Below are 21601 nucleotides of genomic sequence, written 5' to 3'. Positions count from 1 at the left end.
TAACGCAAAAAGGAGCACATGAAGGTATATTTTTTATTACATATTTGATTTAATCAGACAAAAAATAGTCTATATGGAAATTTTCATAAAACTTAAAATACAGGCTCAAAACTGTATTGTATGCCCTTAAGTGCATATTAAACAAAGGACACAGATCGTCTGATGGATTCATGACAAAATTGTGTTTTGGTGTTGGTAGTGTGTTTGTAGATCTTACTTTACTGAACAATCTTGCTGCTTAAAATTATCTCTATCTATAATGAAATTAGCCCAGGATGAGACAGTGGAAAATATTTTGTAAAAATTTACAAAAATTTACAAAATTTATGAAAATTGTAAAAAAATGACTATAAAAGGGCAATAAATCCTTTAATAAGAGGTCAATTCACCTCTTTGGTCATTTTGAGTTATTTGTAGCTCGTACTTTGCTGTACATTATTGCTGTTTACAGTTTATCTTTGTCTATTACAATATTCAAGATAATAACCAAAAGCTGCAAAATGATCTTAAAATTACCAATTCAGGGGCAGCAACCCAACAACAGGTTGTGCAATTCATCTGAAAATTTCAGGGCAGATAGATCTTGACCTGATAAACAAGTTTACCCCATGTCAGATTTGCTCTTAATGCTTTGGTTTTTGAGTTATAAGCCAAAAACTGCCATCATGGTTGCTTGGCTGGGTCACGGGACACATTTTTAAATTAGATATCCCTGATGATGATTGTAGCCAAGTTTGGTTTAATTTGGCCCAGTAGTTTCATAGGAGAAGATTTTTGTAAAAGTTAACGACGACAAACCATGACGACGGACAACAACAGACAACAGACGACAAGTGATGAGAAAAGCTCACTTGGCCAGGTGAGCTAAAAAAGTCATTTATGGACAATAACTCCTACAGTGTAAAGATTGCCTTTTCCTTTTTATAGTTTTAAGATATCATGCTATTACTTGCATTTCACTATTATGCTCTGTAGTTTACAGTGGCGCCACATCAGTAAATTAACAAACTATAACCTAGATACTCTAAAGATCAATAGTGTTTGGTTAAAATTTAATTTGTTCAATGTTTTCAGAGATCTTTGAAAAAATTTATGGACTAAAGATTCCATGTAACTTCAAAAGTTCATACTGGCTTAAAAGGAAAGATGAGTTCAAACAAAACAATTGTAATTTCCTTGTTATAAATTACTTATTCAGTAAAGATTCATGCTTATATATTTACCTGCTCCTATACCATACATCCAAATCAAATACCAAATGCCTATCTTGAGATAGCATAAGGAGATGAAGATACATGCAAAGACAGCTCCAAACATTACAACAGATCTCTCTGTAAAATGTTGACCAAGAGCAACAAACACTGGTGCTGAAAAAATAATTTTCTAATTTAACATTGTATTAAGTTTTATGTCACATGATTTCTCTCCATAGATATTAAACTTCATGACTATGCACATGATGCATATTTCAATTTCTTTTAGATTTTACAAATTACTGTAAATTCAGAAATTATCAAAATGTTTTTATTATTGTGAAAAATGTGACAGGGTTATAATCGCAATAATTTAAACTCACATTTTGAATTTTTTAATATGAATTAAACAAAATTTTTCTCAATATCGCAAAATTAAAATTGTATTTCAGTCAAAAAATGACAAAATTGCAATAATAATTGCAAGCAGTAATTTCTGAATTTACAGTATTACAGTAATAGAATCTTTTTTTGGAATTCTATATAAATAGTGCCTAGATAGTATTTGTTTCGTGACGTCATAATGATAAACAGTTACTGAACTTATATTGTTTGGTGACAGGTGGTCATATGAAGAAGGGAACACTTGATTATATTATTATCCTTATTATCTATTACATCCCTTTTTCTAATCAGATTGCAGATAAACAATTACAATGCTTCTGTCTTCCTTGGCTAATTTCTGGTCAGACTAACAAGTTGATCAGCGAGATACAGGTAATTAATAATACCTCTACATAGATGTCTTAACGTTTGCAGCTCTTTAATCATTACATAAGGAATTTTGTAGAAAGACTCTCAAGCTACAGGTACATCACCTAGTTTTCAAACATTTGGCCTCAGTGTTTCTGAGTAGAATGTTTTTAAAATTGAGGAAATCAAAGATTGCCCAATGCTTCAATGTTTTAGGTTAAATTTTCACATACTAGGAGATTCAAATAGATTATCCATTGAGCAAAAAACACTATTGAGTGATGTTGAAGATAACAATTGTATTTTGTTTGGCAATGACTGCCAATGAGTGCAAATAAAATGTATACCCAAATTAAACTACTCCACACCTCAATGCTCTATACATCAATTTCAATAATTACAAAGAGGCAGATATGATTGGTCATGGGGAAGGCACAATTATAGCAGTTGGTAGTAAATTATCACAAAATCAGCTTACCAGCCAATGTATAAATTCCTGCACCAACTGCCATTCCAAGGGAGGCAACTGTGATATCAACATTAAACTCCTCCATAAGTGGCTTCATCAGTATACCATAGGATTTAGCTACACCCACCATGATAAAGCTACTGACAAAATAACCTGAAATAAAAATTATGAATTACAATTTTTTTTATTTATTAATACAGTGATTTATAGAAAAAGCATTTTCTAAGAACAACGAGACCACCTCAGTCTTGCGTTAATATTAAATTTTCTACATGATGCAAATTTGATGAGTCCTTATATTTCTCCAACTTTTAAAACAGGTATCATACAATTGTTAAATGTTTAACAAAGATCAACTACTGTGCTAGCATCTTATAAACATTTTAGAAGTTATCGCTGATTTTGAAATATGTACCATAATAGGAACTTCTAACTGTTAAAAATCATCGTGATCATAAATTAAATCCACTTTATGTGACCCAATGCTTCGTGTTGAAGGCCATATTTTAATCTATAATGGTTTACTTTTGCAAATTGTGACTTAAATAGAGAGTTGTCTCATTGGCACTCATACAACATCTTATTATATCTATATATATATATATATATATATATATATATATATATATATATATATATATATATATATATAAACGCCTAAAAAAGTGTACACAACAACTCCAAATACAAAAAAAGGTAACTATAAATGTAATTATTTATAAATATTTCGGATAACAGATATCCTTCGTCAGTCAGATTCTGATGTGAAATGAATCATCTTTGAGTCTCGTTAGATTAAACTTTTACTAAATCTTGAATTATATACAATAAAAAAAGTCAAACCGAACATCAGTAAAGACGCTTGCACCATTCTAAAAAAATGTTAACATGACATAGGTTATATGGTTTATTACAACAGAGAGCTCATATATATGCTTTAAATACAAATAATAATGTGCGATTTGAACTAGCACAATTCTAAAACTGTATCGGGAACGACAATTATGATGGTATAACATGTATACGCATGATAACGTCTGTAAAATTACCAAATAGACAGCACTGAACGATCTAAATATTTGAAATTGAGAGTAAAGTAGTTACAACAGAGTCTGAATATTTAAACATCGTGAACAAACGGCCGTAAAAATGTAATAATATTTTTTTACTAAGTATAACTAGAAGAACGTGGCTAGGTACTTATACATCCCTCAAAAAATTAAGCAATTTAAATTGGTATCTTCAACAAATGTATTTAACAAATGAAAAAGGTTTAGAAAAAGAAACAGAGACTGTAATAATAAGTAATATAACCTGAATGTGAAGCACTACACGGAGTCGAACTACATCTTTTCATTTATCCCATTTGGTGCCAAAGTTGTTAATTTTCGTATCCAAAATCTTTCCCGAGCGAGTCTATCCTCCTTAGACCAAGCAGAGTTGTGGTCAATGATTTTAATGGTCAGTCGATTGAGATCTGCCTTAGTGTGGCCAGGGGATCTCAAATGTCGACTGAGAGGGAGGTCTGGCTTGCATTGGTAGTCGCTACGATGGCCGTTCATTCGTTTGTGAAACGGCTGTTCTGACTCGCCAACATACTGTTTACCACATTTACACTGTAAGAGATACACAACATTTGAAGTCTTGCAGTTAACATTGCAAAATATGGTGTATTCTGTGCCAGTGGAGTGACTGTTAAAAGTCTGGGTATCCAGTATTTGTTTGCAAGTCAGACATCGTTTGTTTCCGCAACCCTTGCAAGATCCCATAGATGATAAGCCTGCTTGAGAGGATAAATCAGCTCTCACCAGCAAGTCTTTAAGGCTTTTGGGCCTACGGAATGCCAGTACAGGTGGTTCGGGAAAGATCTTGGATAGTTTTGAATGTTTTTCGATCTCTTTCCAATTTTCGCGGATAAGGTGAGATAAGTTGTCAAATTTTGGATGGTAATTCAACACAAAAGGCACCCTCTTGTTGACCTTTTTTTCTTTATATTGTAAAAGCTCATCTCGGCTGATGTTGTTAGCACGAGAAAAACCTTTATCAATGTCTTTTCTTTTGTAGCCCCGATGTTTAAGGTGACCGCGAAGTTCTTGTAGACGTTTTTTTGCAATATCGTTGGTGGAGCAAATCCTTTTTATTCGTATGGCCTGGCTGTAGGGAATGCTCTTGGTGCAGTGTTTGGGATGACAACTCAAAGGAGATAGATATTGATGTTTGTCTGTGGGCTTGCAATACAGATCTGTTAATATGTTTCCATCCCTCAATTGCGTTGTAGTGTCAAGAAATGTGATCTTAGAGTCAGAGATTTCATATGTGAATTTTATTGAGGGATGGGCATTGTTGGCATGATGAATGAACAGATTAAGTTCTTGTTCAGTATTGTCCCACTTCATGTCAATATCGTCGATAAATCGAAACCAAGAGAGGGGTTGATGAAGAGATGCATTGAGAATTCTTTGTTCTAATTTCCCCATAAAAATATTGGCATAAGACGGGGCCATCTTTGTTCCCATTGCTGTTCCATTAACTTGGAGGAAGTGTTCGCCATTAAATACGAAGTTATTGCATTTCAATACCAAAGTTAGAAGCTGGATGAGACATTCAGTTGGTGGATGTAAGGTGTTACGAGAGTTCCAGACTTCCCTACAGGCTTCAATACCATCGTCATGGGGGATGTTAGTATAGAGGGAGGTAACATCAAGCGAAACAAGGATCGTTTCAGGTGGGAGAGGGTTCAGAGATTCCATTTTCTTAAGATAGTGTGTTGTGTCTTGTATATAGGATGGTAAATTTTCTACATGTGGTCTCAGATGAAAGTCAATAAATTCTGATATTTTCTCTGTAGGGTGGTCATTGGCGGAAACAATTGGTCTACCGGGATTATTAACTTTATGAATTTTAGGCAGAAGATAGAAACGCCCGGGCTTTGATTTTTCAGGTTTTAGGTATTTAAATGTGTCTTCATCAATATGCCCCTGTTCACACATGTTTTTCAGGTTTGTTGTGATCTCTTTGTTGAACTGAGGGGTGGGGTCAGTGTCTAATTTCTTATAAAATCTCTCATCAGAGAGTTGACGTTCTGCCTCTTGAATGTAGTCACATTTGTCCATGACGACAACAGCGCTACCTTTATCAGCTGGTTTAATTATAATGTCGTCTCTGTTCTTAAGTTTCCGCACAGCTTCATTTTCTTCAGACGATAGATTGCTGAATGTTTGGGAAGTGGCAGTGGACAGATGTGTTACGTCGGATTTAATTTTGTCAATTATATGTTCCAAAGTTGCACATTTACTGGGCAACGGCCATCGTAGCGACTACCAATGCAAGCCAGACCTCCCTCTCAGTCGACATTTGAGATCCCCTGGCCACACTAAGGCAGATCTCAATCGACTGACCATTAAAATCATTGACCACAACTCTGCTTGGTCTAAGGAGGATAGACTCGCTCGGGAAAGATTTTGGATACGAAAATTAACAACTTTGGCACCAAATGGGATAAATGAAAAGATGTAGTTCGACTCCGTGTAGTGCTTCACATTCAGGTTATATTACTTATTATTACAGTCTCTGTTTCTTTTTCTAAACCTTTTTCATTTGTTAAATACATTTGTTGAAGATACCAATTTAAATTGCTTAATTTTTTGAGGGATGTATAAGTACCTAGCCACGTTCTTCTAGTTATACTTAGTAAAAAAATATTATTACATTTTTACGGCCGTTTGTTCACGATGTTTAAATATTCAGACTCTGTTGTAACTACTTTACTCTCAATTTCAAATATTTAGATCGTTCAGTGCTGTCTATTTGGTAATTTTACAGACGTTATCATGCGTATACATGTTATACCATCATAATTGTCGTTCCCGATACAGTTTTAGAATTGTGCTAGTTCAAATCGCACATTATTATTTGTATTTAAAGCATATATATGAGCTCTCTGTTGTAATAAACCATATAACCTATGTCATGTTAACATTTTTTTAGAATGGTGCAAGCGTCTTTACTGATGTTCGGTTTGACTTTTTTTATTGTATATAATTCAAGATTTAGTAAAAGTTTAATCTAACGAGACTCAAAGATGATTCATTTCACATCAGAATCTGACTGACGAAGGATATCTGTTATCCGAAATATTTATAAATAATTACATTTATAGTTACCTTTTTTTGTATTTGGAGTTGTTGTGTACACTTTTTTAGGCGTTTATATAATTTATTTATTGTGTACATGTATCGTTACTCGTAACGATCCAGCGCCCTCGTGGGGAAAATCGTTGACTACTATACAGACGTTTTATATATATTTTTATTCTTAGTCTGTATCGAGTGATTTATTACGCGATCCGATTTTTCTTACAGCCTTAACATCAGGCAAACTATGTCATTTTTTAAAAAGCTTAGAGCTTTGAGTCTAAAAATAGTTAAAACCGAACATCATGTATCAAATTTAAAAACTTATTTGTCTCAGGGTATTGTTCCGATGGGGCTTATTTTGAAAGCTTCACCCCTTACCACCGGTGCAAAATCTATCAGATTTATGGATAGATGGAATAATATTCTCCACAGTAGTTCCGTGAAATTGATGGATCTATTACACGCTGAAGCGTCTCATAAACATTTAAATTTACAACGTAGTTATAACAACATTTACAACAAATCATGTCAAGAACTTTCCGGTCCTGAATTGCTCAACATCAATGAGCGCCTCCATGACATCTTACGCATTGAATCCCGGAAATTACACAAAAAACAAATTAATAAATTTACACGAGACGGCGTACTTTTGGACACTGTTGCAAGAGAGCAGACCACCTTAACTCTTAATCGTAACATCATAACCGGTAAAAAACCCCGGAATCGCCGATTCAAGAGAAAAAAACAAAGTTGCATGAACTCCACAAACACTGTAGTCAACTTGTCTACAGTTGCTTTGTCGGAGACCGAGACTAAGGTACTGTCAAAAGGTCTTAATTTTTGTCCCACGCCGGGCAAAATAGATTCTATACTTTTGGAAGATGACCTAGACAAGCTAGCAAGATCCCTCAGAATCAAGGAATATTTTTATAAGAACACCACAAATGGTACCACTGAAAGTGACACAAGTGATCTCGACTCAGATGACGACCAAGCAGATGTCGATATTCCCAGATTCAGGAAAAAAAGTTCATGGATTCCGAAACCCAGTAAATGTGCAACTTTGGAACATATAATTGACAAAATTAAATCCGACGTAACACATCTGTCCACTGCCACTTCCCAAACATTCAGCAATCTATCGTCTGAAGAAAATGAAGCTGTGCGGAAACTTAAGAACAGAGACGACATTATAATTAAACCAGCTGATAAAGGTAGCGCTGTTGTCGTCATGGACAAATGTGACTACATTCAAGAGGCAGAACGTCAACTCTCTGATGAGAGATTTTATAAGAAATTAGACACTGACCCCACCCCTCAGTTCAACAAAGAGATCACAACAAACCTGAAAAACATGTGTGAACAGGGGCATATTGATGAAGACACATTTAAATACCTAAAACCTGAAAAATCAAAGCCCGGGCGTTTCTATCTTCTGCCTAAAATTCATAAAGTTAATAATCCCGGTAGACCAATTGTTTCCGCCAATGACCACCCTACAGAGAAAATATCAGAATTTATTGACTTTCATCTGAGACCACATGTAGAAAATTTACCATCCTATATACAAGACACAACACACTATCTTAAGAAAATGGAATCTCTGAACCCTCTCCCACCTGAAACGATCCTTGTTTCGCTTGATGTTACCTCCCTCTATACTAACATCCCCCATGACGATGGTATTGAAGCCTGTAGGGAAGTCTGGAACTCTCGTAACACCTTACATCCACCAACTGAATGTCTCATCCAGCTTCTAACTTTGGTATTGAAATGCAATAACTTCGTATTTAATGGCGAACACTTCCTCCAAGTTAATGGAACAGCAATGGGAACAAAGATGGCCCCGTCTTATGCCAATATTTTTATGGGGAAATTAGAACAAAGAATTCTCAATGCATCTCTTCATCAACCCCTCTCTTGGTTTCGATTTATCGACGATATTGACATGAAGTGGGACAATACTGAACAAGAACTTAATCTGTTCATTCATCATGCCAACAATGCCCATCCCTCAATAAAATTCACATATGAAATCTCTGACTCTAAGATCACATTTCTTGACACTACAACGCAATTGAGGGATGGAAACATATTAACAGATCTGTATTGCAAGCCCACAGACAAACATCAATATCTATCTCCTTTGAGTTGTCATCCCAAACACTGCACCAAGAGCATTCCCTACAGCCAGGCCATACGAATAAAAAGGATTTGCTCCACCAACGATATTGCAAAAAAACGTCTACAAGAACTTCGCGGTCACCTTAAACATCGGGGCTACAAAAGAAAAGACATTGATAAAGGTTTTTCTCGTGCTAACAACATCAGCCGAGATGAGCTTTTACAATATAAAGAAAAAAAGGTCAACAAGAGGGTGCCTTTTGTGTTGAATTACCATCCAAAATTTGACAACTTATCTCACCTTATCCGCGAAAATTGGAAAGAGATCGAAAAACATTCAAAACTATCCAAGATCTTTCCCGAACCACCTGTACTGGCATTCCGTAGGCCCAAAAGCCTTAAAGACTTGCTGGTGAGAGCTGATTTATCCTCTCAAGCAGGCTTATCATCTATGGGATCTTGCAAGGGTTGCGGAAACAAACGATGTCTGACTTGCAAACAAATACTGGATACCCAGACTTTTAACAGTCACTCCACTGGCACAGAATACACCATATTTTGCAATGTTAACTGCAAGACTTCAAATGTTGTGTATCTCTTACAGTGTAAATGTGGTAAACAGTATGTTGGCGAGTCAGAACAGCCGTTTCACAAACGAATGAACGGCCATCGTAGCGACTACCAATGCAAGCCAGACCTCCCTCTCAGTCGACATTTGAGATCCCCTGGCCACACTAAGGCAGATCTCAATCGACTGACCATTAAAATCATTGACCACAACTCTGCTTGGTCTAAGGAGGATAGACTCGCTCGGGAAAGATTTTGGATACGAAAATTAACAACTTTGGCACCAAATGGGATAAATGAAAAGATGTAGTTCGACTCCGTGTAGTGCTTCACATTCAGGTTATATTACTTATTATTACAGTCTCTGTTTCTTTTTCTAAACCTTTTTCATTTGTTAAATACATTTGTTGAAGATACCAATTTAAATTGCTTAATTTTTTGAGGGATGTATAAGTACCTAGCCACGTTCTTCTAGTTATACTTAGTAAAAAAATATTATTACATTTTTACGGCCGTTTGTTCACGATGTTTAAATATTCAGACTCTGTTGTAACTACTTTACTCTCAATTTCAAATATTTAGATCGTTCAGTGCTGTCTATTTGGTAATTTTACAGACGTTATCATGCGTATACATGTTATACCATCATAATTGTCGTTCCCGATACAGTTTTAGAATTGTGCTAGTTCAAATCGCACATTATTATTTGTATTTAAAGCATATATATGAGCTCTCTGTTGTAATAAACCATATAACCTATGTCATGTTAACATTTTTTTAGAATGGTGCAAGCGTCTTTACTGATGTTCGGTTTGACTTTTTTTATTGTATATAATTCAAGATTTAGTAAAAGTTTAATCTAACGAGACTCAAAGATGATTCATTTCACATCAGAATCTGACTGACGAAGGATATCTGTTATCCGAAATATTTATAAATAATTACATTTATAGTTACCTTTTTTTGTATTTGGAGTTGTTGTGTACACTTTTTTAGGCGTTTATATAATTTATTTATTGTGTACATGTATCGTTACTCGTAACGATCCAGCGCCCTCGTGGGGAAAATCGTTGACTACTATACAGACGTTTTATATATATATATATATATATATATGGAATATGTAATGACAACCCAATGTTAGAAACAATGGCAAACTGTGTATATACATGTATTACAAGAATAGCAAGTTAATGTAGTTTACATGACTGAAAATCATAGTGGGTTATTTTTTTAAATCGAATTCAAAATTTTAATATGAACATAAACTTAAAGAACTAGCCAAGGAATTTGTTTTTGTCCCGGCTGATAAAGCTGCTAATAATATCATTATTGTTTGACGTAAATTTTATATTGAGGTTCTTCAGAAGGAAATCACGAATTCACCAACATTCCAACTGACTTCATTTTCAGAAAACGACATCTGTAACAAACACAAACTTTTAACTACTTCTTTACAAGCAGAACCAAATACAATAAAAGTCTCAACTATGTACTGGCTTCTGAAGCTACAATAAAAACCTTACAAAAATAGATTTATTTCATCTTCAAGCCATTGTTCCACGACTAAATTGTCTATTCTACTTACTAGTACAATTGGTACAATAAAAAAACTGATAATAAATTGTTCAAATAAGGCCTTTGAAAATAGTGGAATTAATTACTTTTGGAGTGTCAAAAACTTGTTGGAAGTACTTAATAAATTGCATGCATATATTGGTGATTTTGAATCTGTTCAAAGTTTTGATTTTTCTACCCTATATACCACTTTGCCTCATATTCTTATTAAGAAAAAAATCACATCCCTAATTAACTGGGCATTTAAAAAGTCAGAATGCGAGTACATAGGTTCAAACTCTTTTAGGTCATTTTTTATATTTTTAGTAGCAATAAACAAAAGAACTATGTCAATTGGACATGCTTTGATACTATATATGCGCTTGAATTTTAACTTGATAACATCTTTGATCGCTTTGGAGATTCCGTATATCGTCAATTTATTGGAATTCAAATGGGGACTAACTGTGCACCACTTATTGCGGACCTGTTTTTGTATTGTTATGAGTTACAATTTATGACTAAAATTAGCAAAGACCCATTGAAACAACATTTGATACAAAAATTGAACAATACTTTTAGATATTTGGATGATATATTGGCTCTCAATAATGACGACTTCAGTATGTATACTAAAGAAATTTATCCTGTTGAACTTACTTTAAATAAAGCTAATACTAACAATGACCACTGCCATTTCCTAGATCTTGATATCTATATCATTAACGAGAAGCTTAAAACAAAAATTTATGATAAAAGAGATGATTTTTCATTTCCTATTGTTAATTATCCATTTTTAGATGGTGACGTTCCCTTGTCACCATCTTATGGTGTTTATATATCTTAACTTGTACGATTCGCTCGTGAATGTAACAACGTATTAGATTTTAGCGAGAGAATTTTATGTATTACTGAAAAATTATTACACCAGGGTTTATGATATCACAAACTAGTCAAAACATTCACTAAATTTTATCATCAGTATAAGGAAATGATTCGTAAATATAACTCAATATGCAGACATCTTATACATTGAGGTATTTCACATCCAATCTTTTATGGTAATATTCTTTACAAAGCACAAAAATGTCAGTATTCACCTCAAAAGCTTACAAAACCTTTAAACAGACTTATTAAGAAAGGATATAGTTACGATACTGTTGTTGGCATGACACAAGTTATGTTCTTCTCATATATTTTATGATAGTATGATACTTAATCCCTAACGGGAGGGATTGTGCCTGATATTCATATGATGAAGACATAATCTTTCAATCAGTTTAATTGAGGTCTGGAGCTGGCATGTCAGTTAACTGCTAGTAGTCTGTTGTTATTTATGTATTATTGTCATTTTATTTATTTTCTTTTGTTACATCTTCTGACATCGAACTGGGACTTCTCTTGAACTGAATTTTAATGTGCATATTGTTATGCGTTTACTTTTCTTCATTGGCTAGAGGTATAGGGGGAGGGTTGAGATCTCATAAACATGTTTAACCCCGCCGCAATTTTGCGCCTGTCCCAAGTCGGGAGCCTCTGGCTTTGTTAGTCTTGTATGATTTTTTATTTTAGTTTCTTGTGTATAATTCAGAGTTTAGTATGACCTCCATTATTACTGTACTAGTATACATATTTTTTAAGGGGCCAGCTGAAGGACGCCTATGGGTGCGGGAGTTTCTCACTATATTAAAGACCCATTGGTGGCCTTCTGCTGTTGTCGGCTCTATGGTCAGGTTGTTGTCGCTTTGACACATTCCGCATTTCCTTTCTCAATTTTATTTGTTCTGCCTTAATATTCATATTTACAAGAAAGCAAATACATTGTTATGTCTGATGGTAAAACTATTATTAACAAGTTGAGATTATCTACCCCTTCATACTATACATATATTCATATGTGTTTTCTTTGAGGTAGGCTTAAATTCAACTTTGCATAATTTCCTCAATATCAAGTTATTTTATGGTCATTTTCATTAAGTTTTGTTTTCCTTTTGGAAAAAATGCATCCCACTAACATGTTTAACCCCTTTAGGGGATTCTGTATGTCCATGTATGTGTCTGTCCCATGTCAGGAGCCTGTTATTCAGTGGTTGTCTATTGTTTCTGTATTACATTTTTTTTTAAATTTTTTTGTTTTAACATAAATTAGGCTGTTAGTTTTCTGGTTTGCATTGTTTTATATTTGTCATTTCAGGTCCTTCTAAAGCTAACTATGTGGTATGGGATTTACTCATTGTTGAAGGCTGTACAGCTACCTACAGTTGTTAGTTTCTGTGTCATTTGGTTTCTTGAGAAGAGTTGCCTAATTGGCAATCATAACAAATCTTCTTTTTTTTATATATCAAATTAGATTCTTTTGTTTTCAAAACAGATTGAGAATTTCTCCTTAAATTGGTTGTCATCCATATGACCATAATGACGGGGAGAGTCAAACTGAATCAGTACATGATACAGCAACAAATCCTTAAATAATTTCATAATTATCTTTTTCTTTACCAAAAACAATCATCCAAGCCCATCCTCTATCGTAGGGAACTCCTTTCTGTTCTGCCATACTTGTTGCTTATTTTACGAGGTTACTTATGACCTGAAAAAATAAAAGCATGTTTTATCATCATAGTAATAATAACCTATTTTATTTCTGACCTGTTAATTTTATTTTTGACAAACTGCTTCTTAATTCATGTAATTACTGTGTTGTTTGAAAGCTGAATAAAAATTGTGATTTCAAGAAAAAGCTTCATACACATATAAATATCAGATGTTCGAACCCAAGTTCTTAATATTGTGATACTAAACCAGTCACATTATTGGTGTTGATAAAAACCTTGCAATATTTTGAGAACTCTAATTTATATATCATAACATGCTTAAGGGCATACTATACAGTTACAGGGGAGGTAATGATATTACGATTGTAATATGTTATTTTTCACTACGTCCAACTGTGAAATATGGGGGAAAAGATGCATTTTTGAGTGATTTTAATCATAAGCTTAAAAATTAGTACTTGAAACCCTCTTTTTAAAAAGACAATTGATTTGAAAGAGGGGCAAAAGATACCTGAGGGACATTCAAACTCATAGATTGAAAATAAACTGACAACACCATGGCTAAAAAAGAAAAAGACAAACAGAAATATGAAAGTACACAAGACACAGCACAGAAAAAAAGGTAAGTATTTCGGTCCAAAGAATAGAAATGTCCAAGAAACCTTAATTTTAAGAAAATGTCTAAAATTTCGACCCCATTTATCTCTAAAAGCACATGACACATAATTCACTATTTACATATATAATTGATTTTCACAATATTATCTAGGTAATGATTTGGATAGAATGTAACTGAAGCATTAATTTTATACCTGTACATCTAAAACATAAATTGTTTCATCAAGTTCAATGACATTTACACCCAAGGTTTAAATAATGAATTTCCATTTAAATTATAACATGAATGCAATTTTCATTCTTTATGCAAAAAATATGAGTCTGCATTAAATTATACATACATTTATAGGTCAAATTATACATACATTTATAGGTCAAATTATACATACATTTATAGGTCAAATGCATCCACATAATCAAGATAGTTATAAATAATTTATAAGTTCTTTCCTTTTAAGGAGATCTGAAACTTACAAAACATTATCCCATTACCGCTAGTTTAAATTTTAAGGAGAAATGTACTATAAACATGTTAAAGTCACTTCACTTTTGTTATGCCCACCTGATAACCATACATAAAATTAACATTAAAAATTCTGGAAATTTTGCTTGACTGACTTTTTTCAATTTATAAATTCTTTAAATCTGATATATATCAAAATGTTATCAGAAAGTATATCAACTTTTATATTTTTCTTATACATGCTTCAGGGAATAAACAAACACAATTTGTCTTGAAATTTTTAATGTTTTTACAAACAATACTATTACATAAGTTTGTATTGAAGGTTACCAGGTTACACTGACTTTTTGATCACAAGAATCTATCTAGGAATCTCTTAATTTCTATGCACAGGTTAACTGATAACTAATATTTGTAATGATTTATATCAGAAGTGAATTTGGACACAAAAACACCATTTTATTTTGATACATGATGTAACTTCTACAGTTTACAAATGTATTGAAAACTCCAACTGGTCATAGTAATGGGCTTAAAATTTCTCTTTAATTTCGGAAATGCCAAAAAATTGGAGACAGAAATATATTGCAGGATTTTTTCTCAGAAATTCAATTACAAAAATAAATAAAAATTAAAAACTCCTAAAAAAATTTGAACTAAAAAAAATATTATTTCTATTTGCAAAATAAGTTTTATCCATCACTGCCTTATTTACTTTTCTTACTTTTATTAACTCATCTGAAATGCAAAAATGACTAACCAATTACAAAGAGAGTTAGTATAATTTAAATAATTAAGATCTGAAGGTAGTTCAAATTAAAGATTTTAATACTTTTAAAAGTCTTTTCAGCAATTTTTGATGGCCATAAAATTAGAATGTTATACCGAGATACATGTTGTTAAATTGGTATATCAAAGGAAATTTAATAATTAAATAAGAAGTGTTAAGCAAAGACTGACTGTGTTATTAAAAAGGGTCTTTAATTAAAGGATGATAGGTCACAGCAGTACCTTAATAATCACATGCTATTTTTCATGTTGATTTGTTATTTAGGAATTCACTTAGGTTTTTCACTTTCCCGTTTTCCACTTCCGCGTTTTAGACCTTCAGTACAAGAAGTACCTGTCTTATAACTCATGAAGTTTTGAATAAAGTTTTATATTTTAAATGGAATTTGTAAAAAGTTTTTGATGAAAAATTAAATCAAATATGACGAAAATCCGTTCAAATGACCAATCTACGACAAACGAACCGCAAAATGTGATCGTTTGAGAAATATTAAAATTCAAATCTGAACTGTCCGGGACGGCGGGAGATAACAGTCATAACAATTTTGATCTAATGACGAGACTATACTCCTGGTTGTTGAAATGCTGACAGACTGATTTTCATGGAAAATAATTATGATGGTCAATTATGGGGTTTATTAAAAATTAAAGGATTAGTGACCCATGATGTCACGGTAGCAGTCCTTTTGCACCAATTACTGTTTTCAGGGGTATCATTTGCGCCAAATTTTGTTTTCCAAACGTATCAATTGCGCCAATATTGGAAACTCAATTTGCTCCAATTTACCTGTACACATATCTATCATAAATATTAATGATTAATATTTATTCTTATTTTCGGCTTAAAAAGTATCATATTTTCGAAATATTTCACCATGAAAATGAGCATCTGGAGAGAAATGACTTGAAATGCATTCAGACAGTCATGTACAGAGAGAGAAGAAAACTTATTGCTTTGCTGAATATATAATACACGTTATGCCAAAAAGAGAAGTAACTAGAAGCTTTTGGTGATGGTGTTTTAGTCACATGTATTGAGGACACAGTGCATTGTTCTGTATGGGATGAAACTTTATCTACCGAAAGACGTACCAGTCATGGAGCATAAGCATTCCACAGGAATTATTGTGAACTGTTTTATGACTTTCATCCTTCGGTGTTTTGTCTTTTTGGACAATATTTGTATATACAAGGTATTACGTACATGAAATTGTGAAGTACCTATGCAGTTAAGAAGTAAGAGAAAGTATGTTTCAGATAAAGAAACATTTGCAGTGTTAACTGCCGGTTCCAAGTCCCAATAAAGGAGCAGGGAAGTAATTTTCTTCTAATTAGCGCAATCGTATGTTTTATTTTTGGCGCAAATGATACCATGTAATTCTAAAACAGGGGACACAAACGTAGCATTGGAGAAAAAAAGGACGCATTTTCGGCGCAAACAGATCTCTCCCAATGTCACCCATCCGATGGGGATAAGTGGATTAGTTGTAATCACAACTTCTAACAACTGTTGAAATGTTAATTACCTGGGGATCATAAACTTGTCCAAAACATAAAGACAGGTAGATTTATAGTATGTTTATGCAAAAATATCTTTACACTTTCAAAATTTATATATTTTTAGGATCATGATTTTCTTGATAGAGGGTTGCTGCTCACCAGGAAGCTATTAAACCAAGAGTTCCAAATGGTGAAGTTGAAATTCTCCCTTTGTAAATTTTACGGGCGCCATCACGAGTTGGTTGACGGTTATGGAATAGCTGTTTCACAAATGATATCGGATATGTTCCTTATGTCGTAACTACAATCCCCTTCCCTTTCATAAATGTGACCTACTGAATTAGACTATTTACTGGATTTGTTATCACATAAGCAACACGACGTGTGCCACATGTGGAGCAGGATCTGCTTATCCATCTGGAGCACCTGAGATCACCCCTAGTTTTTGGTGGGGTTCGTGTTGCTTATTCTTTAGTTTTCTATGTTGTGTCATGTGTACTATTGTTTGTCTGTTTGTCATTTTTAGCAATGGCTTTGTCAGTTTATTTTTCGATTTATGAGTTTGACTGTCCCTCTGGTATCTTTCGTCCCTCTATTACAGACTCTGCTGCTGTAACTTTGTAAACAAAGATTCATACGCACCGCGTGGGTGTAACCGTATTACTAATTTCACATTATTAAAATCTTCGTAAATCTGGATAATGGATATCACAATGATTCCGGTTATTACTTTTTTTTAATGATTGTCAAGTTGAAATGGCAAGAAAGGCTGACATTATTTAGGAGAACTATTTTGTCTAGTGATTTCTGATCATTGGAGTGGAAAAAGTCCAACACTATATCAAAACAGATCTATTTATCATGATTGTTTACAATTGTAAGACATGTGAATAAAAATGAAAGCTCGATTAAATATGAAAAATATAACAAAGGGATAGCTCCAAATATCATTTAATAACAAAAAACATATGGACAGGTCAAGATATTTTTTTAGTAAATAAAATAAAGTATGTAAACTGGTTCCCATCCGACTACAACACTTTGTTCGAGTGTAGCTTTATACAAGCAGATTCCAGTTAATAGTATGTTAAATAATAAATATGAAACCGAGTGCAGAAGGTGGAGAAATATAATCAACTTCCGTAAGTTCTGGTCAATGGTATCGGAAACATGTCGGTGATAGCGTCATTTTCTAAAAATCTCAAATAAATGTCTGACAATGTCTGATTTCAACATTTTTTGGAACTCCACCTTTTTTAAAACAATTAATGCATTTGAATGGGAACATACATGTATGGTTGGAACCCCCTTTTTCAAATGGCTGGATCTGCATCTGGGCCTAGTTTCTTTCTCAACTCTGTAGTCTACCTGTTCTAAGCTTGACAGTGCAGGTTCTTTTAAAATACATTGTAATAGTAAGTTCTACTTTTTGACATATATATGATTTTAATCTAGGTAAAAATGAAGGTTTTTTTGTGGCATATATTTGCTTAACATTTTCTTGCACTTAAAACAATCTAAATAGGGCACTTAAGAATTTTTTTCACACTGGCAAAAATAAACCCATTAAGATATATTCAGGAATTAGCATACAGTGTACAGCTAACATGTAACATGCTTCAGATGTAAATCATACAGTGTCATATTTATTCGTCTGATTGATTTACAATAAATTAAACTCTTATAATATATTACCAATGTTATTTTAACTGATCGGGCGGAGCTTATGTTTTAATTTGCATAAGGACAATCTATTTGAGGATGTGTGTGATAAGGATGACTGCTGTTATAATTATAACTAATTTCTAATCACCTATCAGTGTCATCAAAGGAATTTACAAAATAATTACTGGACACTTCATTGATGAGTTTATCCTGAAACACCTATTTATAGATGGACTGATTTGTTATGAGCGAACCGTTAAAACTCCATCCAGTCAAGTGAAATAAATTGAGTAATATATATTGATGAATTATCATTCTGGTATTTTAATTGTGGTATTATATATGCAACACTCCCAAACGTGTCCTTCCCCCCAAACGTGTCCGATTCTCCCAAACGTGTCTTTTCTCCCTAAACGTGTCCGAAATGTACAATATTTCCCAAACGTGTCCGATTTCATAACCCCCAAACGTGTCCGATAATTGTTATTCGCCAAAACGTGTCCAATATTTAACGCCAAAACGTTACACGTCTTTTAGCGCTTTTACATGTATCTCTTAAATAAAATCGCTGATAACGTTTACGGCAATTCTATGATGGGAGACACACGTGATGAAGATGTCATTTATCAGATTAAGTTAGTTCAAGTAGGTTTTTAATGATTATAATAATTGCAAAATTAATCTGTTATTATTAAGTAACTTTGACTGCAGTTGTTTATTGTCCACGATAAGAAACATAACGTCCAGTGCCAAATATTTCATGCATAAGTTTTATAGATTCTTTTTTTATGAATATTACTGTTATGTGATCAACGTCGGTTTTAAATGCAAAGGAGTAAGTTCGGTAAGGGCCATATTTGGCCCCAATTATAAAGTTCATAGTTACAAGACAATAAATGCTTTAAGTTGCCTTAAAGACATGTGAGAAAGTTAAACAGAACTGTTTCTGTCAAAGTTTAATTCTAACACTTTGATTTTTACATCCCAAAAAGGTCAAGATAAGGGATTTTTGTGAAATTTGACAAAATCAGCTGGATTTCAACCAAATAAAGGACCAGGAAACATAGAGCGCAGGCGTCGACAAGCTTAATATTCAAATAAGACATGTGAAATGTCTTCACAAACATTATTTTAAAAGATCTTTGTTGTCGACGTATGCGCTCTATGTTTTCTGTCCAATAATCTATGGAAATTTACCCATTTTCATTGATTTTTTCGTGAAAAATCAATATGAGTACAACTTGTGACGTCATAATGAAACGCAGAAACCTGAAATTTTCAATAAAATGGCTTATATCCTATCTAGTCAATGTATTAGCTATAATTTATCGTGATATTGGTAAATAAATTCGAATTTGAAATTTACGCTAAAAAAGGGGGCCATTTTAGGACCTTATCGAACATACTCCTTTATTTTGTAGTATATAAATAAACTTTAGAATGTTGATTACGTATTGTCCAGTTGCAAGTACTTTATGCATATTTAGAGCGCACAATAGTTTTGCAAGTTTTAATGTTTTTACAGTTGTACTGTACACATTAACTTTAAACTAAACTTTAAACAGATGATCGTGTATTATCCAGTTGCAAGTATGTCATGCATATTTAGAGAGAACATAGGCTACCTGTTTTTTTTGGGTTTTTTTTTACATTTTAACATACATGTTTTAATGTTTTTACTGTTCTTTTTGTTAAGATAAACTCTAGACTGCTGGTTGCATATTGTCCAGTTGCAAGTATTTGATGTAAATTGTTGATTGCGAATTGTCCAGTTGTCAGTATTTCATGCATAATTAGAGAGAACATTAAAGTTTTAACGCGCAGAGAAAGGGACACTTTGACCAGTTAACTGCACTGTTTAACTCAACATGTTTGCTTACAATTTACAAACAAAATAGCCGAAATGACGCCCCCACTTTAAGCCAGTTTAATTCTTCCGTTTTGAAAAAGTACTAACGTGCTTATGTATATTTTTAATGAAATGGTAAAATTAGTATATGTTAATGAAATAGCAATAACCAAATAACGCTTGATATGGACACGTTTTTGGGATTGGACACGTTTGGGGGTTAGTTGAGAAATGGACACGTTTGGGCGTTTATACAAATGACACGCTTTGGCGCAGTTTTCAACTAGACATGTTTGGGGGAATCGGACATGTTTGGGGGGAAGGACACGTTTCTGAGTGTTACATATATACATGTAAAATGTATATACAGTAAATGTATTGTTAGAATATATAATATTTACTTATATGAACTTAAGAAACAATTTACACCTGGAGTCGATTTCACAAAAAAACTTATGCCTAAGATTGATTGTAAGAATACTGATTAGTTCATGACTTAAGACCAATCTTAGTCGTAAGTTTTTTGTGCAATCGACTCCTGCTTCTTTAGCGTTTGTATAATAGTTTTGATTAATCCGAAGAAATCAACATAGTTGAAACACAGAGCGCATAGAGGACCCCAAAATGAAAATTTTACCCAGAAAGAAATATTCATATTACCGCTTGCTCAACATGGAAGTGGGTAACAGTACATGTTCAAATACAGCAAACATTTTTTTGTGTACCTTTTATTTGTATAATAATTAGCTGATTGCACGATAAATTAATGTATCATGATTATTCAATGGGTAACATGATTAAATGTAAATATACTTAATAAATACAGAGTTTATTATGTTTTTTGACATAATTCTTCTGAAGAAACTGTGTCCTTAGCTTCAATTGTTTAACAAGAAAGGTTAATGGTTATCAATAAAAAAAAATTGTGTTATCATGGTTATGGGGAATTTAATTGTAGGGAGTTTTCACCATATTCACCAACTTTTGGAAATCCCTATACTACCAATAATTTCCCTGTACATGGAGTATTTACCCATTTCATACCCGATCTGATGACATTTTAATTTAAAACCAGATGTGGGACACGAAGCCTATATGAATGCCAATTTGACAACTCGTCCCAAAAAACAGAGTCGCAGACACTTAGTCCGAGATTACACTGTGAAAACTGTCTAAATATGAGAAAATAAAGGGTGACAGGTAGATGAAGCTTATATATGAAGAGAAAAATGAAAAATGAACAAATTGATACCCGATTTATATAATTCTAAGGTCGTTAGTTGGCACCAGAAGCGAAGAAGCAGCGCATCTAATTTGGATGGGCAAATATCCACTTATTGATATGGGACGAGCTCTGACGTCCAAT

General features: G+C 33.3%; 1 protein-coding gene across 1 annotated transcript in view; it reads right to left on the bottom strand.

Annotated features, from left to right (window-relative positions):
• LOC139517134 (monocarboxylate transporter 12-like) overlaps positions 1-21601 on the bottom strand; it is a 28923-nt gene that overhangs the window by 4867 nt on the left and 2455 nt on the right. The window contains exons 2-4 of the mRNA XM_071307841.1: positions 13296-13386; positions 2425-2568; positions 1224-1367 (exon numbers count right to left, since the gene is read on the bottom strand). Of these exons, the coding sequence (XP_071163942.1) occupies positions 1224-1367; positions 2425-2568; positions 13296-13353 (346 nt within the window). The 5' untranslated portion in view covers positions 13354-13386. The remainder of the gene's footprint in view (positions 1-1223; positions 1368-2424; positions 2569-13295; positions 13387-21601) is intronic.

The sequence above is a fragment of the Mytilus edulis genome, chromosome 3, assembly GCF_963676685.1.
Source record: "Mytilus edulis chromosome 3, xbMytEdul2.2, whole genome shotgun sequence".
NCBI classification, from domain to species: domain Eukaryota; kingdom Metazoa; phylum Mollusca; class Bivalvia; order Mytilida; family Mytilidae; genus Mytilus; species Mytilus edulis.
The sequence above is the reverse complement of the archived record's forward strand: the minus strand, read 5'-3'. Positions and strand labels throughout refer to the sequence as shown.